At 40.6% G+C, this 25,691-nt stretch overlaps 1 protein-coding gene across 2 annotated transcripts in view; it reads left to right on the forward strand.

The window, feature by feature from the left end:
* The first annotated feature begins 1,832 nt into the window (after window positions 1-1,832).
* Window positions 1,833-25,691, forward strand: part of atp2a2a (ATPase sarcoplasmic/endoplasmic reticulum Ca2+ transporting 2a) — a 33,065-nt gene continuing 9,206 nt past the window's right edge. For both annotated transcript variants that reach the window (XM_042488853.2, XM_042488854.2), the window contains exons 1-10: window positions 1,833-2,364; window positions 3,911-3,928; window positions 4,023-4,105; window positions 7,272-7,376; window positions 9,517-9,655; window positions 20,352-20,432; window positions 22,153-22,238; window positions 22,405-22,869; window positions 25,160-25,248; window positions 25,427-25,529. In XM_042488853.2, coding sequence (XP_042344787.1) covers window positions 2,247-2,364; window positions 3,911-3,928; window positions 4,023-4,105; window positions 7,272-7,376; window positions 9,517-9,655; window positions 20,352-20,432; window positions 22,153-22,238; window positions 22,405-22,869; window positions 25,160-25,248; window positions 25,427-25,529 — 1,287 coding nt within the window. In that variant the 5' untranslated portion in view covers window positions 1,833-2,246. The remainder of the gene's footprint in view (window positions 2,365-3,910; window positions 3,929-4,022; window positions 4,106-7,271; window positions 7,377-9,516; window positions 9,656-20,351; window positions 20,433-22,152; window positions 22,239-22,404; window positions 22,870-25,159; window positions 25,249-25,426; window positions 25,530-25,691) is intronic.

Below are 25,691 nucleotides of genomic sequence, written 5' to 3' on the forward strand. Positions count from 1 at the left end.
GTCTGTGAATCTACACAAGCAGGTTATACTGAACTTGGTGGAGTACACTGTACTTTTTCAGCTTGCAACACCAGCATAGCAAAAGTGTTTTTTTCTTGAAATGTAACATGAATGAAGCCAAGCCTTTTTTACATAAGCAAGGCTGAAAAGAATACCATTCAGTATCCATACTATGTTGTGTCTTTTAAAGGGGAACACCACCTAAATTTATATTAATATAAATGCGAAGGAAGTTCAATCAATATTTTTGAACATGAGCTAGTTTCTCTAGGTTTGGAAATACATTTTTTTTGTCCATGTGTCACTGTGACTACCAGCAGCTCAATAAATTACCATTGTTTTTGTTGCTGGTTAGTGAAGCAAATTTAGCAGCCACTTGCATATTTTACCAGCATTTGGCTGGTGGCTGGTGCCAGTTTCCAACCCTGGTATCTTTCAAAGCCAAAACCAGGGAGTAAGTCTCAAACTTCAGAAGTCTTTAAGTACTTAGTCTGGAGCTGCTCCGTAGACAATAGCTGTCTTTAATCAGAGGTCGCGCCTTGGGGCTGCTATGACGTCCTCTTTTCATGCCTCCTTTGCATTTTCACACAGAACCAAATAATGGCGGCATCATTCCACTTCAGTGTGATTATACACTGCATCCTGGCATCCCACAATCAAAGGAGGTATAATGGGCATTATGTTTAACACACAAACATCCACCTCTAGCATGACAAATAATATATGCGTTGGCTGTGCTTTCTAAACAATAACAAAGGCATAACACGTGAATCACAATCATTTACCTTCTCTGTTATATGACAGCTGATCTTGCCCTCTGCTTAGAGGGTAAGGAGCTCCTGAATCTCATTGTTTTCCCATTTTGTGGACATTTATGGCCGCTGTTCTTCTTCTTGCCATTCCCATGCCGCCCAATGGCCACAACACAAGTGTCACCAAATGAATGGCCATCCCCAATATCGTTGGAAATGACACCTCAATTATTTTTTTTACACTGTTTGGTTATAAAATTAAACATGTTTGAACATCAGATGGCAATGACTGGCGGCCATGTTGGATTTGACCTCTCACGGTCCTCAGAGGTCAAATCTGACTTCCCTCCACATCTGAAAATAAACATTATGGTATGCCCTAACTATGTTAGAGATGTCATGCTTTTCTCAAAAAGTGCACAATTTTCTCAATTTGGGGAGCTTATCTGCTGTGCTGTACCCCCGTTCACAGCTCAGAGGAGAGACCACTCTGTCACCCCTCTCCGAGATGGACGTTTTATAGAGAATGGTGAGATGTTATAATGGCGTGATATTCAGTCTAAATGCGGTTATTATGGATGGAGCAGCTCCAGACTTACAACCCCATGACATCACAAATTTGAGTTTTATCACTCTTGTTCTTGGATTTGGAAGAGATTTTAATATTTACTTTTTTTTTTGTAGTGTCTCACACCATATGAGTAACATGAATGAAATTTGAAAATAGCTGTAGTCCCCCTTTAATTTAATATGTTATGGGGTAGAAGCACAAATAACAGTAATACCACTATTTTCAGTCACCGTCATATCGGCAGTCCCCAGACCTCTACAGTGAAGCCAATGGCGGCACACTCTACAAAGCGCTAAAATGAATGCAAATTGACCCAAGCTTCCTGGTTTACATACGACCGAAACCACAGTGTTTGAATGGGATATGCGGATATGTATCCCCGTGTGCTGTTTGGTGCTGGTCTTCCTGTGTTTCCCCCTCTGGTTTGAACGTAGCTGACACGGCTCGTCCAATGATATGAGTCCACATGCAGCGCAGGGAAGAGGGGCAGCAGTGAGGCACTTTGATAAAAGCAGACTGTCAGCACCGAGTGAAGCCACAGAGAGCTGCGCCACGGTCAGGCACGGCACGGCACGGCACTGTAGCACAGTGGACTGGACCGGGTGAATGCAGTCCTTAACACAGGACTCTGCTGCAGACACTTTTCCACCATTTTCGGAGATAGGAGGAAGCGTTGAGTAATCTTCACCCGGGCAGGGAAGCGGAATTGGGCTAAAAACATCATTTTTTTTCTCCCCGCAAAGAAAATCTTACCGGGGCAGGGGGACACGAGAGCACCTTGGTCAGCAGCTAACGATAGCTATCCGAGTGTTAATGCACAGCTCTTAGTTGGCTAAAAACTATTCATTTCAAAGTGTTGTCAGTTTCATAGAGCCAGAAGTGTTTTTGTGTGAAGCCGTGTGGGAAGGAGCCGTCTGTCCAACATGGAGAACGCTCACACGAAGAGTGTGGAAGAAGTTTACAGTTATTTCTGCGTCAATGAAAGCACAGGACTTTCCCTGGACGAGGTGAAACGACAGAAGGAGAAATGGGGCCTAAACGGTACGACAATTTACACTGTAGACCACCACACATGCCGCTGCTGTGAATGAGACACGCTTCAAAAATGTCTTGTCATTGTAACATGGGTGGTGTGAGCACACTACTATTCAGTATTTGGGGTAAAAGTCATCAAACACCGGTCGGCCGGCTGGTCGGTCGGTGTTACCCGGCTCCATAAAGTGATTTGGCTGACGTCATCACTGGTGACCTCGAGGGTTTCCCGTTTCTTTCAAAGTAACACATTAATCATTACATAAAGGGCATTGTACCATTGTAAAGGTTGGTAACATTACTGTACATTGTATCAGTGTGCATTATTGTATCATAGAGCAGTGTTGACTGTGATAACATTGTTACACATAACCTCACTGTGACCGTTCTTGTAAAATATGGTGACATTGTTAAACACAGTATTATATGTTCCTCAAAGCAGACTTGCAACACATCAGCCCATGTGCCTGAAGATCCAGCAGGCATTTGAACAGTGGCCACGGGATCACTGTAGTAACGTTATCCTTCAATGTTGATCTCTCCTCTTCCAGGGCTTAAACAGCTGTTTTATATTAATATCACCTGAGAGGTCACGGGGGTATACGATCCCCCCTTTAAATCCATCTGACCTTTACATTGATTGGGGTTATCCCATTGTGTGATAAAGTGGACTTATGTGTCACTGTTAGAAGTGTAAACCTGATACCTGAATGTAGGAGTCTTGCAAAGTGGCATTAACCCTTTGAAACTGTAGTAACTGGCTTCATTTCTTTCCAAAACATGGAAAGAAATGACCCTACAATTAGCAAGAGATTAGTAAAAAACTATGAGACAACTACCTGAAATTAGCACCAAAAAAAGTTAAGAGCAAAAACAGGAGTAAAATAAAGACATAGAAATATTTTTTCTGTAACCTAATTTCAAATAAATAATCAGAATAATTATAAATAGGTTCTTCTTGATATTTTATCCTGAGTTTTTAATGATTCTCCTTTTTTTAAAGCTAATTTTCAGCTCATTTTCTTGTCGCTTTTTTACCTATTTCTTGCATTTGGCAGGACATTTCATGTGAGGTTGCTGAAGTTTTTCAAAGAAATCGTACCAATTTGCTCACATTTCAAATGTTTAAATGCTTGTAAAAGGCATTTCTATGCAGCACAAGGAAACTGATGTCGGTCTAGGTTTCAGAGGGTTAAACTTTGCCATTGGATTGGTTCCCTCAACAGTCAAAGAGATCCATAACCTCACTATATCATTAAAAGTCTCCCCTCTTGTTCAGTATGTATGACTAAAACATCAAAACGTGAAGTGAAAAACATTAGTGAGATTTCAAAACAAACTTGGCACTCTCAAGGAAGCACCCGTCAGTTTCATAGACCACATTGACCTCTTGTTGTGGGAGTCAGTTCCCAATCATCAAACAGGAACTGCATGTCTCCATCTGGCAGTTTTGTTTTTTTTTTAAAAAGTCTTAAAACACAACTTACCCTCTTTTTCTTTTTTATCCATTTCGTGTGCTGTCCCTGGATTGACTCCCATGTCTCCACACACACAGAGTTACCAGCAGAGGAAGGTAAGCGTTACTGTCACTGATATTGTTACTGTCATTTGTGATAACAAATTTCTGTGATGGATTGTTTTTTTTTAACCAACTCTCTTCTCTGCAGGAAAATCTTTGTGGGAGCTTGTCCTTGAACAGTTTGAAGATTTACTTGTTCGAATTCTTCTACTGGCTGCATGTATATCTTTTGTAAGTATTTCACAACATTTTCTTGCACTCTTGGATGGAACAGTGTCTGGTTTAGGTTGCTGCATTGATGAGTCTTTTAAATCCAAAAGTTAAGGGACCTAACCTACAAATAGCTTTCCCTTTCCACCTTAAGCTAAAAGAGTGTTTATGTGCGTTCAGAAATGCACATAGGATTATTATTAAGCTGCATGTGTTGAAGGGCAAGGGTATAATTTATGCACTGCATAGTGCTGAAGTGTGAACGTCTTCAGTTTGTTTAACCCTGCCGGGGTTACGCTCTCATATTAGAGAGCTAAACAGCTGAGGAGGCTAGTCACCCATCTGAGGAATGGTGACAACAGCAGTAGCAGCATTGAGTTGCGATCACCACGTGCCAAGTAAGACATTTGAGTCGTCAAGCATGACTGCTGTGTAATGACTTACCCCGGTCTCCCTCGGGCCGCTGACTTTGAGCACTAGACAGATAAATGTTTAATAGTGGACCGCCGTTATGTAATAGCATCATCAGCAAGTGTCCGAGCCCGTTCCGGAGATAAATTAAATGAACATTTGCACATAGTAGCACTTTTTATTGTTGGGATGTCATGTGAAAAGTAAAGGTTTTGTGTACAACAAGTTCTTTATTTTTGAATGATTCGTCTCGCCAAATTTAAGCGAAAAGCACAAGGTTTTATGGGAAAAAAGCACTGTAAATGAACAGATGGCTGAAGAACATTTTGATAAGTGAGGCCCCCTCTTTGTGTGTGTGTGTGTGTGTGTGTGTGTGTGTGTGTGTGTGTGTGTGTGTGTGTGTGTGTGTGTGTGTGTGTGTGTGTGTGTGTGTGTGAGAGAGAGAGAGACAGATAGACAGAGAGAGAGAGAGAGAGAGAGAGAGAGAGTTGGTATGTAGTGTGCACTGTCCAGTCAGGTGATACAGAGGTGTCAGTGGCTGCTGTCTGACAGGGGAACAGAGCACCACTCAAGACCAAATTTGGGCCCTCACCCCTCAGTGGGAGGGCTCTTATCGGGCAAGCGCACACACCCCCACCACAACATAAAATAAATCATTCCCACGCTTTAATATGTAAACAGTGTGAGAGCACATTAAAATGAATAAACATGAACTGTTGGCTTATTTTTAAAATTATTAGTCCATACTAAATTTCAAAACTAGTCCAACTTTTCATGAGCTCTGTTTTCACGATTCATTTGGGGGTTAAGAGAAGAAGTTAAGGGTTTGCTGTTTTTTTTTAATGAATTATTTAATGAGATGCTGCATTGTACATATTTGTAAGTAGCATATACTACGTTAGGGTTGAAACAAACAGTCAGTGAGTTGATTGAAGTTCCCATTGAGCAATAATGCAAATCTTTTTTTTTATTTTTATTTTTTCCAAATGAAAAGTGCTGCTTTTGTCTGTCTTATGTTAGTATAGCCTGAAAATATTTGGATCGTGTACTGTTGGTGGATCAGAATTATTTTTTTTATTTATTTAGCCTTCATTAAAACCAGGATCAAAGCTCACTTTTACAAGAAAGACCTGGCCAAGAATAGCAGCAACACAGAGTGTCAACAACAGATAAAATTTACATAAAACACACAGATTTGAGTAACATCAAATGCTAGATAAAAGAGTTGCACACAGACAGCCTGGGCTCAATAGATTTTACCATGGTTTTAAACTCATTTAAGGTCACCATGCCTTGAAGCTTAATATCATTCTTCAGATTGCTCCATGTAGTTGCAGTTAACCTAAAAACTATTTTTTCCCAGTTCAGTTCTGACTTTGGCCACAACAGAGACACAAAAAGTCTTGCAAACAACGATTGTAATTTCCATGTTTCATATTCGAAAGCGAAGATAAGTCAGTTGGAATTTCACCAACTATAGCTTTGTAAATAAAGACATTGCAGTGACAAAGGCGGCATGTAAATAGAGCAGGCCAATCCAGAGCAGAGCAGATATACAGTTAGTAGACTGCACCAATTTCTGTTTGACTCCAAACAAAAAGAAAGGCTTGTTTCTGAAGTAAATGCTTCAGGTTTTTAAGCAATATACTGGATATGCACCGTTAAGGACAAGTGGTCATCAATTTAAAACCCTAGATATTTAAAAGTCTACAAATCATTTAGCATATTATTATATTCTTCTCTGATGGCTAATTGATTGTTTGAAAAATTCCATGTCGGATTAATCCATAAGTAAAGTGGTTGTTAGTTGTACCCCTCGTATACAGTATGTATATGGTTCTCGTATATGTAGGCCAGCTGGGAAATGTAAATCTCTTGGTCGTGTTATGACTTGCATTAGAGCACGATTGAGCTTCTGTATTAAACTGCTATTAAGAGTTATGCTGGCCATTTGAGTAACGCCATTTAAAAAGTCTTTGGCATCTGCCACAGCCAGATACTTAGGTCTTACTGAGGTTGATTGCTTTATTACATTATGGGACATTAACTAATTCCTTGTGACACGCAGGGTAATTTTAGGACAATTTTCTCAAGAACAACAAACTAAATGAGAATCCAGGTCAGAATATTGTCTTTTTTTCTGGCATTTAGATGTTCAGATATCTAGCTACAATCCCAACTGTGTAAATCTGAGTTGCTACAGTCTTTTTAATGGCGCACATCTACTCAGATTAAATGGGCTGTATTTGCAGTTTAAAATAAAAAAAAACAAAACTGTTGCCCATATTGAATGGAATAAATGCAGTATTAAAGTTCAGAAGATTGAGGCTCTTATATTTCCAAATTTCAACTTGAGTACAGGAAAAAAGCCTATGATATGAAGTATTCAGGCGCAATTCTGTAATTTTATTTTCTCCCAAGTACATGAAGTTTTTTTATAAGGAACGTGTGGGAGGATCCTCAGCTATTAACAATCTCTGGCTTTGATGTCGAGCTCCTGGCTATTGACAAACAGCTAAACCCTCACACTGTTGGAAGGAAACAGTGCTGTCACAGTCTCTTTTTAAGAGATAAAGACCTGTCCAGTTCATTTAAACGCACAATCTGTGATGTCTCTGTCTATCAGAGAGATGATTCTTCAGTATTTTTTCCATCCTGAACAACTTCGTATGCTCTGCCTTGATTCTTTAACCCCTTACTCTCATCGTTGTAAGCTATACCTTTCTGTTCTGTGAATATCTGATAACTAACCATGTGCTTCTTGTACTTATTTCAGGTCCTGGCCTGGTTTGAGGAGGGAGAAGAAACTATTACAGCCTTTGTGGAGCCTTTTGTAATTTTACTCATTCTTATAGCCAATGCCATCGTCGGTGTGTGGCAGGTGAGACACAATGAGATCCCTAAGAAGTCACTCTATTTATATCACATTACATACTGTTTGAATAAGATAAATTCTGCAGCACAATGATGAATTTTCTATAAGATAGTTGTATGTGTTACCAGCTTTTCTAAATGAAAACAGAGCTTTATTGATTTCACTAGTATGACCAAACACCTAAGGATACCGTATTAAGATAATGAGACAGCATTTAAACGTGTGATATGCATTTAAAATAATCCATCACCTAAAGTTAGTTTGGTAGTGAAAGCTTTTGCTTGTCAGTGCCAGCCTTCGGTGGGCTCGAGGAAAAAAAAAAATCATATTTGAGGTTGTATCATTTTGGAAAAATAGTTGTTGGCATTATCTCACTAAATCCAGTGTAATCCAGTACCACAGCCTTCTAATATCCTGCATCAAGTTGATCATGCATCCAGAGCAGTTTAATCCCACGCAACATTATCAAGAACTGCAGTGTTGAAAATCATGAATCAACACTTCTCTGACCTCAAAGAAACACCTTTGTTTTTGGATTGCTTGAGAAGGTGAACCTAACACATATTTCACATGAGTGTAGATTATTTTAGACACTCAGTTAAAGTTAGAACCTAATATTCCACAAATAATCAGAGTAGCAGACCATTTGGAATAGAAATGCCTATTGTATCCACCTTAATTGGACTTGCTTACCTTGCCCCAGTCGGAAGGAATTTTTAGTCTGGTTGAAAGGGGTGGTGTAAATCTTTGATAATCCATTCAATAATTTAAGTGCCTGAAACCATGTAAATGCCTGATACGATGTTTTCTCCACGTGCAAGTAACATTTGGTAATATAGGGAGTGCATGCACTGCACACGATATGCCACAGCAGCTGTTCCTACAAGCTCCCTCCACCTGATTTTCAAGAAAATTGTTCACAAATTTAACCAATATTTTCTGCTAGTGCTATGTGATTATGCGTGTGCTCTCGTTAATTAGAGTATTCTTTGATTAAGAAACGGTAGCTTTATGTTAAGTTGTGCAACAGGCTGAACTGTGGAGTTGCTTGACATAATAATTGTCTATCCCTACCTGCAGCAGAAACGTTAAGGGAACATCAGTAGTTTGCAGGTGAGGTGATTAAGGGACATCAGTTATTTTGGCTATACAAAATAGTCTGGGTTACATTGATGTAGCATACTTCTAAATCTGTTTGTGCTGGAAGAGGGATCCCTCCTCACCCGCTCTTCCTGAGGTTGCTACTGTTTCTTTCCCCTGTTAAAGGGGTGTTCTGGGGGATTTTTTCCATAGTCACTGTGAGGGTCCAAAGATAGTGATGTAATATGCTACAAAGCCCTCTGAGACAATTTGTGATTTGTCATAATTGCCTTTATGAATAAATTTGAATCGAATTGAATCGTATTAACAAGCATAAGCACTTCTTCTCCTTCTGTACTTTATGTATTGAATGCATTTAGTTTTTTCTAAAAGGTTGGACAAAATGTTTTTCTTCTGCAGATCTACTATGCTTAAGTCAAAATAAGTCATATTCTCATTTAAGGCTTTGGGGCATGTAAAAGCACATGTTATTAGATGATTTTATTTAGCATCCATGTATACAGTTCAGTTGGAATCGAATCAGAGTTAAAATGGCGTTGAAGAAATATTGCCCATGTAACCGTAGCTAGTGCATCAGCCTGCTGTGATTTTTAGGTTTTAACATTTCTCATCCTTCACTTACACTGTAGTTTGACACTGTGTACTCAGAGTTATTTTTGTCTCAAGACAGCTTCCTATTGAAAAGGAACAGTCTATCAGTTGTCATCACCAGTCTTCCTGTATATCCCTCACATATGAGCCAGGCTTATTTATTTATTTAAACAATGTGTGGGCAGTGATGTGTTCTTCCTGCTGATGAAAGATGGAGATGCTGCTGAATGATTGAATTGGAAAACAGAAAATGAAATGATTTATATTCCCGTTTTCATATGCTTAACATCTAAATGTCCCCAACCAAAAGCTGATCAAATAAACATCCAACTCAGAACAGTCAGCGCCTCTTCAAAGGGAAATTCTGTGCATGTATGAGGTTATGTGATATTATCAGTTCATCTCGGGGAAATTCAGAAGTCTTTGACACTGAATCTCTTTCTCTCCTCACCAGGAACGCAATGCTGAGGATGCCATTGAGGCACTTAAGGAGTATGAGCCTGAGATGGGGAAAGTGTACCGGCAGGACAGGAAAACTGTGCAGAGGATCAAAGCCAGAGACATCGTGCCTGGTGACATTGTGGAGGTTGCTGGTAGGTTGACCTGCTCTTGACCTTGTGCATATTGACAAAGATATAGCTTTTTTGTAGGAGTGCAGGATATAGGATTTTTTGGCCGATATTTGATATATAAATACAACCCAGGAAAAGAGAGAGATGACAGGTTGCTTTGTACTTTTATCAAATGTAGGTTGAAAACTTGTGTTGGGTGCTAATGGAAAATGGACACCAACAGGATAAACAGGAAAGACATCCAAGCACTCCAAAAATGTGAAAAACGAGGAGTAATTACATTAAAAAGCATTTATTGTAGTGGCTAAATCTTTAAAAAAGAAAATTGGCAGAAATCAGCATGTTAGCTAATTTCGTTCGTGTTATACGAATTTCGTTATTCCTTTTTTTAACCAATGTTTGTTGATACTGATAAGATGCTGTTATTATCATGCATCCCTACTTTTTTGCTGTGTTTGTCATTGGTTCAACCTTGCTTCTGTCATATGTGTTGCTTAGAATAGAACATCAGCTGAAGGAAATGTGAAAAAGTTTAGATGCTGGTTTTGATATGTTGCCTTCTCTTGCGCAAAAGAAGCATCTGAATATCACATGAATCTTGAATATTGGTACGGAAAATTGGCAATTTAACGCCACTGCGACTTCCACCAAGAATTGTTTGTTTCCCTGTTAAGAAAGTGTTTGATATGGTGTTTTTTTTAGATTAAAGAACAGATGTGGTGTTTTAATATGAAAGATTGTCGCTGCTGTTTGGCTGTGCCTCAGGTAAAGCCTATTGTGGACAGATCAAATGAGTCCACGTATGGTCATGGATCACATTTAGCACAAGCTTGAGTTGAAACCTCCCCCATCCCCATGTGCCACTGCAGAGGTGACTCACCCTGCAAGAGTGATGTATTTTGAGATGCTCTTATTAACCCATTGTCTCAAAGGGATGGGCACAAATGCGATCAAGGCCCACTTCACTCTGTCTGTGTGTGCGTGAGCGTGTGTGTATTTGTCCACACACACCCAGTCTGAGCACACTCACGTAACCACGCTGCTACTGTATCCTCGCAGCTCATCCCAACACAACAGTTTCCACCCCATGCAGTACGTGAACTGAATGCTGGAGTGATTCATGCTGCTGAGGTCCAGTCAGCGTATTTCAGCAGCTGAAATCCTCAGGATGTTAAGCTTTGATTTTAAAGAGTACTGTTCCCCACACGGCACACACACACACACACACACACACACACATATACATATATATACAGTTTGGCAGAGGGATGAACGGCCGGATGTGTTGAGGAATGCTGAAGTCCTTAAAACACTGGCGTTATCTTGATACTGTGTTTAACCCTAAGCCACTGAAGTGATGCATAGTTTTTCTGTGCATAGTGGTAGGTTTTATTTTTAGCCGTCATGGGCCATTTAGATTATGGAATGCTGTATTTATAGAGGCAGTGACAGTCGTGAAGATGACAGGTGTCTGGTCCCACCCCATGCACGCCCCTCCCATCCTGTTCTGCGGAACGTTGCTACAGTGGGTGACATGGGATAGTGTTCAGTGGGACTCCTGAGTAACCTTGACAAGGGCAAATGGAGACGGAGTGCGCTGGGAGTTGAAATGTATAATTTTTCTAGTGTTATACGGCATACTGTATATAATTTCGACAGTCCTTATCATGCTCTTTTGATTGTGTTGCAGCAGACGCAGAGGGTAGAAAGCCTAATTATTTGGCTCAGATTTAAAGAGAAACTTGTGAGTCATATGCGCTCTCCTCTTGCATATTAGAGCCCTGGTTATTTAACTGCTCTCGATGAAGGTAGCTGGAGGCTTTGTTGTCAGCAGCTTGAGGCTTACTCAGAAATGCAGCCCAGCAGGCAGCAAAACCGGATGTTTTATCTTGCACTCAGAAGAGGCTCAACATCCCAAATCCTCCACATATCTTTTACAATGGTTCCTGTCAGCTCCTTTTTTTCTGAATAATATTTTTCTGAAGCTCCAAACTTTGGAGTCCAAAGTGACCTCTGCCATGCAGAGGAGGATGACGCAGATGCCAGCCGGCTGGCTGCTGAGCCGGGGTAGAGGACACCGAGACGAGCCCTCTGTGGCCCCCTCAGCCGTGAGAAGAATAGCCTGCAGCCAATCTGTGCTGCTCTCTGTCAGGGTGCTGCCGTGGGTTTGAACGCCGCCTCCCACTCACACCTCATCGCTCATCAGTCACAAGCTCACTAAAATTTGTTTAATGTCATGGAAATAACATTCTTTTCAGTGCATTTCTTAGACTTCTATCTAAACTAGATTATTTTATGCTTTGTTTCATCTTTGTTTAGTGTTGTAAAATCTAATCTTGAAGCGGCTGAAGCTCAGAGGGCTGCTTTCGGCTGTGCTGGTCTTCTCTGTCCAGTCTGCTGTCCTGTGTAGTCCTCTGGCTGTTGTGGCCAAGTTGATGAAATATTTGTTCAACAATGTGGCTCAGCCAAGTCATGCAGCGCCACATCAAAACTAACCCCTGACTTGTTCCAGAAATTGTCTCTCTGACATGCAGATCAGTGATTTTGCCTGAGTAGCTTTGCTTCTAAAATCATCCAGTAAATATGATCAGTTATGATAAATCAGGTTTTTACTCTGGTTAAGGATTCCCATGCTCCAGTTAATGAACCCCTAAAATTGATAGCTAGTAACAAGTGGGGTTCACCATCTCTTTCCAGAGGATTTTAGGAGCAGTATGTAGGATTTACTGGCATTAAGTGGTACGGTCTAAACACCCCTTCCCTCACCTCTCCCTTTCCAAATTGTGTGGTAGGACTACAACTAATGATTATTTTCACTGTTGGTTAATCTGTTGATTTTTTTTCTAAAATAACGTTGTCTATATAATGTCAGAAAATTATGAAAAATGTCTATTGTTGTCTCCAAAAGCCCAAGGTGATATCATCAACTGTCAACCCAAAGATATGTTTGGGTAAGTTTACTCAAGCTGGATTCAGAAATTGTTGACTTTTTTTCTTAAAATATTACTCCAAACTGATTAGTTGAACATTGGATAAGTTGGTGTTTAATTTAATAGTTGACCACTATTCGATTTATTAAATTATCGTTGCTGCTCCAGGGTGTAGTACAACCTACGATGGTCTTCAGCTAACATAAAAAAAGTAAATGGCTTTCTCTAGAGCTTGTGTTAAGTTTGTCCATTTTGGGCTACTGTAGAAAGATCGGGGTGCAATATTGAAGACTCTGTGAAAGAGGATCCACTATAGATGTATTAAGAGACCTGGAGAAGGCATTTAAGGCGGAAACCCAGTAATTACTGTGGCAGTTACTCAGTGGCACATGAAACCAAAAAAGCTCTATTTCTGCAGTATAAAATTGCACAGATGATTGACGTTTCTTCCGAATCATTTGGCCCATTGTGTGCACAAGAAACTTTCACCAGCTGAGATGGCTACCTCTGGTTTACTGCTCTGCTAACTTGAATAGGAATAAAATAGTTTAATCTCGCAGCTGTTATAGATTTACAGTTACTGGATCAAATGGATTAAATCCCAGTAGTGAAGTGGGTCATTTCATAGGGTTTGTAACATCAAATAAATGTATCCACTGATTAACAGATGTGTCTTTTCCAATGTAAGTCGGTGGGAAAAAGTCTTCTCGGGCCCAATGGCTTCACATGACTGGAGCTTGTTCTTCCACTGTTTGGCCACTATGAAAAGTTGCTCCAAAGCCCAGTGCACTTCCTGGGGGCCTGGAACCCACTCTCATATGAAAGGCTCATTCTGGGCCAACAAAAACACAATGATTCCTAGTTTCAGGTAATTATTCTTTAATAAAAACATAATCATGTAAATCATATTCCATTTCTGCCAGTAGATCCCCCTAAATCCTATACACTGTTCCCTTAAGTCCTTGTTATAACACAGTACGCTCTGTGTGCTGCCAGTTTACACTGTGGTGTTGAAGGCTTGCAGATTTGGATGTTGGCCTTTTCTCAGAGCAGCAGAACTCAGTGGGTTTGTTCTCTGCTCCCTGTGAAGTTGTGGAGTCTGGTTGTGACGGGGGCTCTTGTAGGAGGGAGGGCAGTATGGGGGGGGGGGTCTCTGATCTGCTCCTATTGTGCTTGAGAGAGATGACCTTATAGGGAAGCGCTTTGTGGATAACCGTCCCACCCCACCATGCTCAATGCACAGCAACCCTGCCCATCAGCACATGCACCCTCCGCTAAGATTCCAGACACCATGGATAGTATGTGGCATTTAATGTGGTCTGGCAAGCATCCATCGTCACAGAGGGACTGCTTTTTGGCAAAGGATCATGACTTGTCAGCGAGACTGAGAGAAACGGTCTCATCTTGCCGACCAGGGGAGCAGGCTTTAGAAATGCAAAAACCTTATTTGTAGTGAAGTCCTGCAGAAGGGCACAAAGGTTTTTATTCCAGCCAAACTGCTGGTTGTTTGCATGCAAGCTTCAATCTGCATGAACTATATGTGGGACCAAAATGTTTGGTGTTACCAGTGCATGAAGCTTCTTATAATGGTATTAAAGCTGGCTTCTAGTTTTATACAGATTGTCAACTCTTTAGCCCTCTGTACCAGCCTTGTTAACCCTAAGTCATACTGCACTGACTGCTGGGAATCCATGCTATGCTGTCAGGGTATAGATGGGGCAGTGAGAGGTCAGACTTTAACCCTCTGTAAGGATTTAATGAGGGGCCATGACTGACTGTGTTAACCTGAAGACATGAACAGAATGTAAAAGCCTGACCCTCTGTCAACATATTAAAATCTATACTTAAACTGATCGCTGTTTGAACATTTTAGTGTCTTGAATGGCTACAAGGACACGTTAGATTTTATATCTTACATTCAGTCTGCTTTTTCTGAATGCCTCTCCTCTTTCAAAATATGTTTTTCTTTGTAACTACAACAGCAGTACGTCAAACATCCAAAGTTCAGATCCTTGTATCCTCCATTTGTTTGCAGCCTACACTGTATGTGTGGGCGGTGGTGAACACCTTTTACAAATCGATAAAGATATAAATTCGGAATTCATTGTTTCATAGTTAGTGTACATGTAATTTCTGCCAGGCCCTACTGAAACCCCTTTTTTTGACAGGAGGGGAGCACTAAAACTGCTCCCAGTCCTGGGACGAGGTTTGTTACTATGACAACAGAAACAGTTGCATGCTCTGTGGAGGCTCGGCTGCTGCTTAAGATTCATAACAGACAAAGGCAAAGCAGAAATCTGAGGGAGATGGTGCAGAGATAGTGCTTATATAAGTGAGGTCATAGGTTAGGATCAGATCCAAAGTCGGCTGACACGTGTTTGAATCAATGACATCATAGCAGGCAGTCAAAAGAAAAAAACAGTCAGTTGTTGGTAAATATTGGTTTGGCTCTCCTCTCCAACTGTTAACTGAACCTTATTTACTCTGCTGTTGTTTGCTGATAAAACAGTTAAACTCAGTTGTGACTTTTACCTTGTGTTAACACAGTGTTGAGGACGCAAAAGAAGGGAGATTCCTGCCCTGAATGGTTTATGCAGTATCCACCTATACTACGTGCTCACCAAAATGTACCTATAATACAGTTACAAGTACAGTTAAGTTAAAATTGGACCCAACAGAACATGTGGGGAAAAAAGATTAACAATTTTATTTCCTTCCATTGGTTGTGCTGAGTCATGGTAACATAGCCTCTCTAGTAGAGCCAGACTGGTACTGGATTTTTTTGGGCTGATGCCAATACTGATATTAAAATGCCAAAAAAAGTTGATATATTGGCTGATATTAAATATACAGTATATATATATATACATATATTCAAAACCACATTTTTTTGCTGTTATTTCTCAAATATAGCTTGGCTTGATTTCTTTAAAAAAACATTGAAGGGCGACAAGCAAGATAACAAGAAATGGCGCAAAAAACAGCAAAATAGCAAGAAATTTGATAAAAGTTACAAGAAAATCACGTGAAAGTGAGCAAATAAGTGCTCAAAAAAGTACTAAAAGATTTCTGTAACATAATTTTAAATATATATTAAAGCTAATTGTGGAATCCTTTTTTTCTGTTCATTTCCCCCCATTTTTTTATCTAATAATCCCACCCAGCTAATTTTCAGATAATTTCCTTGTCACCTTTCACTATATTTTTTTCATTTTGCAAGACATTTCCTGACATTATGTTGTTTTATTTCCCCATGTTTTTGAAAGAAATCAAAACCATGAAGAAGCTGAAATGCTAGTGAAGAAAACCAATGTCGATCGGGATTTAATCATTTTAAAGATCCCAAGCGTCTTTTTCTGTATTATATAATGTAAAAATAAAACAATAAACTTTTCATAGTGGAGTATATTGGACAGCATATACACTGATACCGATTTTATCGGTCAAACAATAGATATATCAGGCTCTGCTCTCTAGTATACCTGAGAATAAGGAATGAAAAGTTAGTATTCTACTGTTATTGACTGTTTTAAGATTTGCATGTGTATTGTGCACATGTAAATGTGGCTTTTGAGTTGATTAGTAAGCGCTGTGTTGGAAAGCTGCAGGAAGCTTCACTTGTTGACGATTCTGACACGGCCCACTCAACGTTACAGGAGGTCAGCCTTTTGTTCAGCTGCCATCAGCACATGTGGCCTCCTGGCTGGCCCTGAGGAGGGCTGGCTTGCCGAACAACATGCTCTCCCCTAACACACTGCAGAGGCAGGTGCCAGTCACAGCAAACCGGTTCGGTTCAGTCGGTGCCTCGCCTGCTATGGAAAAGGCACCTCTGGGAGTCACATTGGGTGCAATGTATCACCAGGTCATAGCTTTTACCACTCTGAAATTTGTGGACTCTATGGCCCCTTGGCAAGCTCAAAGGTGAAAATGTGGTCATGCCTGAGAAGATGCTTGGACTGCCACCGAGTAGGATGTTGACACAAAGGGACAGATGATATATACACACTTCATCTGAGCAGGTCTGCAGCATAACAGCCTCGGGACAATTCCAGTGTGTCACAGTGTCACAGCCTCAACACTCACTGATCTCTTTGTATGATGTATTACTACATTAGCAAGCTCCATTGTTAAAAGCCTATCCCATCAGCCATGTGTCTCAGCACTTTCTCAGAAGTTGTCAGTATCAGGAAGTAGTAAAGGAAGTGTTACACAACCATCTAGGATGTCATTGTAAAGCTTTTTGGCTTTTAAGGGGAACATTTCATGTTTAACTTCCTGTGACACAACTAAATATATTCCTTTTCATCTCTTCTAGGGATGGGATTAATTTTCTTAAGAAAGTTAAAAGTGTTGTAGGCTTGAGCGGTATCTCATTTTTCATACCTTCGTACCCTGCTGAAATTTCACTTTGGTATATGGTATATGACGGTTTAAGTGTGCAGTGCTAACACCTCACTGGACAGCAAATGCACTACTTACCTTCAGCTTTTCAGACTAATAAATACATGATAGAAACCAACAAGATGTTAAGAAAAGTAAAGTCTCAAACCTATTTTCCTTATTAAACAGAAAAATACGACATATTTTGCCTTCAACTTTCTCTCTGTCACTAATGAGGCTTAACTGCACACTTCATTCATACTCCACTGAAACAAAATAAAACTCAACCAAACCATCTTGGTTACTTGTTAGTAATCTAGTTAGTAAGTCCACTGTTCCAATGATCGCCAGCTCTGGTTTGGTCAAAATAAATCCTTTATTCATCAAGTTAGATGCAAAAAAACATGCCGTCATTCCCACAGTCTCTCTGCCGTAGCTGGACACCAGCCGTTTACAGTCTGTAACTTATCCCTCCACCACTCTGTGTTGTGGCCTTTCGCTGTCTTTCAACTCAGCTGCCTGTTCCACCAGTAGAGCTGTGCAATACGTACAATGATTTTAATAGAAAGAGGAGCACCTATATTCATGACCATATCGAAAAACATACCTTCAGGATTTCTAAATACCCTGGTATACCGTTATACCCTGATACCACCGAAGCCTAAAAAGTGTTGCTGTGAAATGGGTTCCTCTGTTAAAGCAGCGGCATTATTGATCCATACCACCAGGAAGTCGAGTGCTGTTGAACTGACAGTGTTTCCCTCAGGATTATATAATTAAACATCCCAAGATTAGGGTCTCTGATCGATTGGCCACCAGTTGTTATGGGCTGATATTTGTTCTAAATAGTCTGAAGGCCAGTTAGAAGAGCTTGGATGACACTGGAGATCATTTCTTTAAGCCTAAAATAGCGTCACTGGTCTGCCAGTTCTAACAAACTATAGTGCACATTGAACATTCATTGTTACATTCATGGTTTACGGCTAACCTGACATCCAGCTGACCTGCCTGTCTCGACTGCAGTTACATTGTCTCTCTCTCTCTCTCTCTCTCTCTCTCTCTCTCTCTCTCTCTCTCTCTCTCTCTCTCTCTCTGTCTCTTCCCCCACCACACACGTTACACTGAATGCCTCTGTAGAGACTGAGATACATGGTTATGTATACCAGCTTTCGCTCATCTGCATTTCTTCAGGATTGGTTTTGTATCTGCAACTGGAAATGATGCAGGGTTGATTTGGGGAAACCGGGGGCTTTTGTAGCAGTTTTTGGTCTTGGGGGATCCTGACTGTCCTGAGTCATTTTGTTTGTGTCCCCTTGTATCATTCTATGGCTCCTCTCTAAATTCAGAATGTCTGTGAACGCAGCGCTAGCGGAGCTTTCCATAAATCTTTTTTTTTCTCCTACAGTTTGGGGGGTGAATAATTGATTTGTCAATTCTTTCACAGCCAATCAGATCTATGAATGAGAGGAGCAGCTGCTGCAAGTGAATGTTAGCTTTTAGCCCCAGCAGAATGAACTGTTCAGTTTCATTTTCAATGAGCCTGATGTTTTGCTGCTCTGTCTCTGACCCAATTGTGCTACAAATAACTAAACGGTGTATTTATTCCTATAGCACTCCTAAGGAACGATGCCACTCCAAAAATCTATTTGTGGTGGCAGTTGTTTTAAATACATGAATGTGTGGGAAATCCTGTCCTCTTGAACTACTTGGATACAATTTTATGTCGGTAACTTGTATCTGTGTTCAGTCATCAGTTGTTTTTGCAAGAAATGTGAGAGCAATAATGTGAATTGAATGTTTTTTGGAAAATGTAATTAGTCACAAATATGTATGTAAAGCCCGTCTTGTGTCAGTGGATGCGCTAAATATCCTCCGGCAGCACAAAATAGAACTCACACACTTCAGCACCGCGGCTGGAAAAATCCCAGGGGAAACTGTGACCCCCAAGCCTGCATTGTTCAGCCTGTGAGCCGGGTTGCATGATCTTCTCAGAAGTGAAGCTTCCATGGCGCCCGTCGTTCCAGATTCAGATGGTTTAAAGATGCAACCTAGTCCTTCTCAGAAAAGCTGTCAATGTCTGTCTTGACTGGCCAATACCTGCTGACAGACCAGAGGTCCTGGCACAGCTGTCAGGACATCTAATGAGTTGAAGATCATCCAGCTTCGAGTCAACACTCATGAAGCATGAGTGTCTCTCCAAGGTGATGCACTAGAGTTTGGCCCCAGTCTTTGTCCCCTTGTCTCTCCTCCTTTGCTGTGGCAATGAGGAGGAAACAGCTGCCATTATACGGCCACATTTAAACCTGATCAGCATATTAAAGTATGTCATGAAATGCTTTCCCCACTTTTGGCTGCATGCATTGTTGTTCCCATTGCTATTTTATCCTCCTCAAGGGCATAGAGGGTTTTGGATTACAGTACGTGTCTCCCTCAAATGGGAATCTGGACACTGGTACATTTTATAAAATCTTTGTATTTTTTCTATGCAAGAGTTTGGGCTACATTGACAATTTTGAACAGCTGATTTTACTTTTAAAAAAAATCTAGGAAGCAGATGGCCTTGAAAAAAGTAAGTCAGTATAACAAGTCTATATGTATGTTTACCTTATATCAAATTGTTAAGTTTACTTAAAATCAAGTTATACTTACTTAATTTTATGAAGTTGTTGCAACTTAAAAATGACAATTTTAATTAAATCAGTCTTTTTAGCAACTTTGAAAAAAACAAGTTTACTGAGCTACTGGCAGGCTGGAGTGTGTTCCTGGATTCTGATGATAATATGTTCTCTGTTGCCTTTTGTAAAAATCTGATACAATTTGGATTTTTAACAAAGTAGGGCCTATATGTAGACTATGTCCATGGAACTGTGCCATAGCCTGAGCCATTTCTCCAGTTTCCATTGCCTTTATGTACCATTAGGAAGTTGAATTGGGTCACTGCAATTCCGATGTACCCAAATTGGCCTTTTCCTTTGAGACAGGCCTTTTATGGCTCACAGGTCCTTCATTTCCTCCTCTTTCTTTGGCTCTCTCCTTCTCTTTCCCTGCAGCGATGGCAACACTGCTCTGCTGCTGTGTGGCACAGCAACCTCCCTGTAATGAGCTGTGCTTCATCAGTTTAGTTTACACCAATGCTAAGTTACTGCCTGCAGAAAACAGACAACATCTCATCTGTTAAATCTTCATTTAGTCTGTACACACACAAACAGCATTGTACCAGGAGTGAACAGGTAGACTCGGTGGAAATCAAACCTTCAGTGTTATATAATGTTATGACAATTTAACTGTTTATTCTGGTTGTTGTTATTAACATGAGCTTTCTATTTCTAATAGATTTTTCTGTGTGTTGATGCTCCTCATGCTTTTGTTTGTATGCTTTCTCTATTTGCGGCTCTGTTTTGTTACAGTTGGAGACAAGGTGCCTGCTGACATCCGTATCTGTTCCATCAAATCAACAACTCTGAGGGTAGACCAGTCCATTCTGACCGGTAAGACATGTCTGCTGATGACATCACAGCCAACACATGATTTCTCTCTTTCCCCTGATAACTTGGGTCTTGTTGAATTGATTGTTAAGATGTTATTTTCTTGTTAAACCTCAACATTTTGTTGATTAGTTTGCTTTACAACTGTGACATGTTCATTTTACATCTATAAAATAGCTTGGCTGAGGAGTGCACATATGTTGGTATTTCTTTGGTCATGACTTACTGACTAAGCAAGTCTAACTTTCCCCTTCTTTTTTGGTCATGTTTATTTTATACTTTTACACATAGGAAAGCTGAAACACAACATATTGCTTATAATTTTGTTATCTTTTAATACTTTTTTTCCTCTCATATGTTCAAGGCTGTGCCATTCTATATTTCCCTTCAAACATTTAAATCTTTGATTACATGCTAATTATTCAGTAATAAAAAGAAAGTCACACAGGGTTGAAGGTAAAAATTTGAATCTCTCTTATTTAACGTAATGGACAAGTGAGGTTGCTCATTGTTTTCATACAAAGCCTTAAATATCACCACCAAGTCCTGACAGGTATAGACACAGTCTGTGACTTTTATGAAAATAACTTTTGAAGCACAGGAGACATAATCAGTTATTTGCTTCTAATGGTATTCACCAGAATCCACACAGCTGTCAATCATGTCCATCACGGCCTGTGAACTGTGTTCAAACTGTCAAACTTGGCAGCGCTGATCAAATATGAATCAAGATTCTGTTATTGCATCGACTGTTTCTCACCTCAAATGTTTTCAGAAACAGATTTTAGTGTACGGTTTAGCTATAAAATGAGAATGTTTGTGACCTGGCCACCATTTTGAAAACAGTCAAGCATAAAACAAGCATCTCCCACCTGCAGGAGCAAACTTTCTTATTTTACAGCTTAACAGTACGCTAAAATACATTTATGAAAATATTTAAGGCAAGAAATAGGCAATGCAGAAACAGAATCTTTATTCATACTTGATCAGCGCTACCTAGTTTGATACTTTGACTACAGTTCCCGGGCAGTGATTGACAGCTGTGTTATAGAGTCTTTGGCTCTGATTGGTTGTTTTCATTCACATGCAGCAAGGCTAGTGCTGCAGGCTATAAAGAAGAAAGAGGAATATGATTTTTCACATATTGTCCATCTCATGTAGTTCTCTTTGGATATAGTAACAATGTCAGCAAATTTGAAAACTGTAATACTTTATAAAATTTCCCAACTACAGTTTAAAGTACTATATACCTTGAAATTGTTTGCACATATATGTCCATGTCTGTACTAAAATGAAAATTGAGCTTTGGCTGCACTCCTGGCACAGTGCATTCCCCAGCTTTAAATCAACTTCAGACTCTACACTGATGCTCCCTTTTTTTTTCAAAATTATAGCACAAAGTTATCCCACGTAATCCAAGATCAATGGATCAATTCTCCAGCTGTGTTTGAAGAACCAGAATAGCTGTATGAAAGTCAAAAATAAAGATGGTTTGAGCTGGCAGCTGAATGAGCCCAGAGGTGTATCATGACACTTTCCAATTAACATGTTTGCCTCTGAATTGAAACATTCATGAGGATATGAAAGATCAGTGAGGCAGCATGAATGATCAGCTCCATAGATCTCTCTCTGTCGAGATAATTGGCGGTGCTTTGTTCCCCAAGATCATCTGCAGAGACACATGCAAACTGATTTCACCTGCTGTCTTCTGTTGTCTTTGTAGGTGAATCTGTCTCCGTCATCAAACACACCGACCCCGTGCCCGACCCCCGTGCTGTCAATCAGGACAAGAAGAACATGCTTTTCTCTGTAAGCTTGAATCTGCAAAAGTTATCACACATCCTGTTGACGTCCTTCCACTTCTTGTTTGTTTAGTTTCTGTTAACTTCCTGGAAAAACCCGCTCCTGTTGTAATTTCAAGATGTGTGAGATGTAATCAGATGTGCTCAGACATGTATGTGTGTTGTTATTTCAGGGTACCAACATCGCAGCTGGGAAGGCCGTGGGTGTGGTCGTGGCCTCCGGTGTTAACACAGAGATCGGCAAGATACGAGACGAGATGGCAGCCACGGAGCAGGAGAAGACGCCCCTGCAGCAGAAGCTGGATGAGTTTGGCGAGCAGCTGTCAAAGGTCATCTCCCTTATCTGCATCGCCGTGTGGATCATCAACATCGGCCACTTTAATGACCCTGTCCATGGAGGCTCCTGGATCCGCGGGGCAGTCTACTACTTCAAGATTGCCGTGGCGCTGGCTGTTGCCGCCATCCCTGAGGGTCTTCCTGCTGTCATCACCACCTGCCTGGCCCTGGGCACTCGCCGCATGGCCAAAAAGAACGCCATTGTCCGCAGCCTGCCATCCGTGGAGACCCTGGGCTGCACCTCTGTCATCTGCTCCGACAAGACAGGAACCCTGACCACCAACCAGATGTCTGTCTGCAGAGTGAGTCTCCCTCACACACATACACACACACACACACTCTCTCTGTCTTGGTGCATTGCTGAGCAGTTTGGTCGTCTGTGCTTTGTCATCTTTGTTGTCCCTGCTGGTGTTTGAATAAGATGACAGCAGTTGGAGAAACTGTGACTGCGTAAGTCACTTTCAATACATTTGTCAGCTAAAATGCTAATGCAGTCTGTGCAAACAGAGTGCGTGGAGTGTTCCTTGTGATCAGGTATTCAGGTTATTTAACGAGAAGGCAAGATACCGCCGCTCCTCTAATCTACATTGAGCTGTTGGATGACTTGCAGTGCTGCTGTTGCATAACTGACCTTGCGTCACCAAGCTGCAAAGCAGCCAGCCTGTAGTTCCTTTTTCTCTCTGTGTCAGTGAGTGGCACCCCAGCAGTGCTTGGCCCCACATTAAGGCATTTCAGCATTTATTAAAGTTTAATCCCCCTTGGATGCCCGTTCAGTGCTTTCTCAGAAGTTTGGCAAAGCCTGAATTAGATTTGTGGCATTAATTTACAGTTTTTTATCAAACAGTTGTTTAGGCTTCTGTTTTGTTTGGGCCACATGTTGTACTGGCTTTGATTAAATAGCCTTGTGATGGTGCAATTACTGCTGTTTTCAGAGATTTATGGTTATTCACAGAGAGCCATCGATGAAACTACTGAAAAGAGAAAACATTTGCTCTCAGGACATGCAGACCAAACCGTCTAAAGGGTTGTGCTTGTTGACTCTTGTAACAAAAAGAAAAAAAACTTTCATGAATTTTAGATAAGGAATGTATTTTTCTATTTCACAGATACATAAATGGCACATGCAACATTTTATGATGAATTATTGCAACATGTGCTAATGGCTAAATGAATGAAAACCTGCACACAATTGTACCATGATTTCTTTTCTCATACAGTGTTTTACTTCTTGGAAGGGATTGGGTCAGGTAGGGTGGACAACCTAAGTTAGTATTGAATGTTTTTGATTGGCTATTGTTAATCTTGAAAGCTTTTTTTTTAATGAAATAAGTCAAATTGAATGCCCATTGCAGTTATCATCCGAGAAAAAAAAAAATAGCAACGGGATTTGACATTGGTGAGTGTGCATGTGTGTGTATGTATACATGTATTCCGTGTATTATGTTGTGGGGACACAGATCTGTTTACACAGTCACAGTCACAGAGAAAACTCATCATTTAACTTAAAACATTTTAGATCTAAGACTTAAACCCATTTCCCATTGTACAAAAAAAACCCCACTAACGTCTGGAATTTTGTCTTCAGTGGGAAAAGTTACATTTAAGGCTTTAGGTTACATTTAAGTTACATATGTTGCTGGGACAAATGACTCAAATAATGCAGTAGTCACAGTATTTATCAGGTCCAGGTCCGATCAGCAGTGATGGAAACATGACACCCCAGTTGACACACTAATTTTTGGCTCTATTCCAGTGTGACCATCGATAACTTCTGCAACTCTTAGTCATCGCAGCCTCAAATTCTATCTTTATCTGTCCAAGAAGCACTCAAACATCTTTCCAAACTTGTCAACGCTGTGTTTGAAAGAGAGACTGAATGAGCAACAGATATAAGAAGTAACCACTGTCACATTTTCACAGGCCTCCATGCTGCTTTCTACTGTTAACTAATCCTGTTCTCTGGTGCGATTGTGACACACCAGAAAAAAAGACAAAGTCATACTTGACTACTGGCACTGGTAAAGGAGTTTGTCAACTATTTAGAGGGGTTTCCTTTATGAAAAAAACCTGCATATACACACTAATTTTGGTAAGACAGGAGCATTTGGACAGGATTAGGATTGGATAACAAAGTATTTATGTTTAGGGTAAGGGTAAGTCTCCAGGAAATTAAGTCACTGTAATGTCCTCTGTAGTGATGGAAACAAGACTGTGCGTGTGTGTGAGAGAGAGAGAGAGAGAGAATGAAAGCATCCTTCGGGAGCAGGCCTGGCACTGCGGCTTCTTCCTTTTGGGCACAGCGTCCCTCTTAACTTTCTCCTTGGCAGCCTCTTGTGTTTACTTATGGAGAGAAACTAAACACCCTTTTCTCACATTAGGCAGTTGGCCACCCAGCCTGGCCCTCACAGAGACACTCTGTAACACTGCAGGCTCATCTTCTGTCTAAATGAGCCCTCACTCCGCAGGGCCGCCTGGGATTTCTGTGGTTTCTGCTGCCACCTGCTGTGTCAGGAAAGAAATGAATCAAACACTGACACGATCACACGAAAAACTCATATTTGTTCTTGTCCCACCTGCTCTCTTGTTCTCCAGATGTTCGTCATCGACAAAGCTGAAGCTGACAGCTGCTCTCTGTCAGAGTTCACCATCTCAGGTTCTACGTACGCACCTGAGGGAGAAGTGTGAGTACTTCACAGCTGACTACATAACAGGCAGATCTAACTGAAAGCTCATGTAGAGGATTGTAGCTATAATGGAGTGTATGAGGTTAAAGATAGCTATTTAAATGCAACAATAGAGAAGATTCTTATTTTTAACATGTTCTGTACACAAACAGGTTAATACTCTACTTTCCTTCAGGTTCCAGGATGGTAAATCAGTGAGACCTTCCCAGTATGATGCCCTGGTTGAACTGGCTACCATCTGTGCCCTGTGTAATGACTCCTCTCTGGACTTCAACGAGGTCTGAACCCTGCCTGCAAATCACTTTATATAATAACGTCATATATCAACATAGCTGCATATACACATATGCATCCAAATGCACATCCATCATGTGCAGGGCAGCTTCAGGAGATTAATTTGAGGTGCAAATAGGCAATGCTACCAATTTGCACCCTGACAC

Source organism: Plectropomus leopardus, chromosome 4, assembly GCF_026936395.1.
Source record: "Plectropomus leopardus strain MGB_pleo_1.0 chromosome 4, ASM2693639v1, whole genome shotgun sequence".
Classification (NCBI taxonomy): domain Eukaryota; kingdom Metazoa; phylum Chordata; class Actinopteri; order Perciformes; family Serranidae; genus Plectropomus; species Plectropomus leopardus.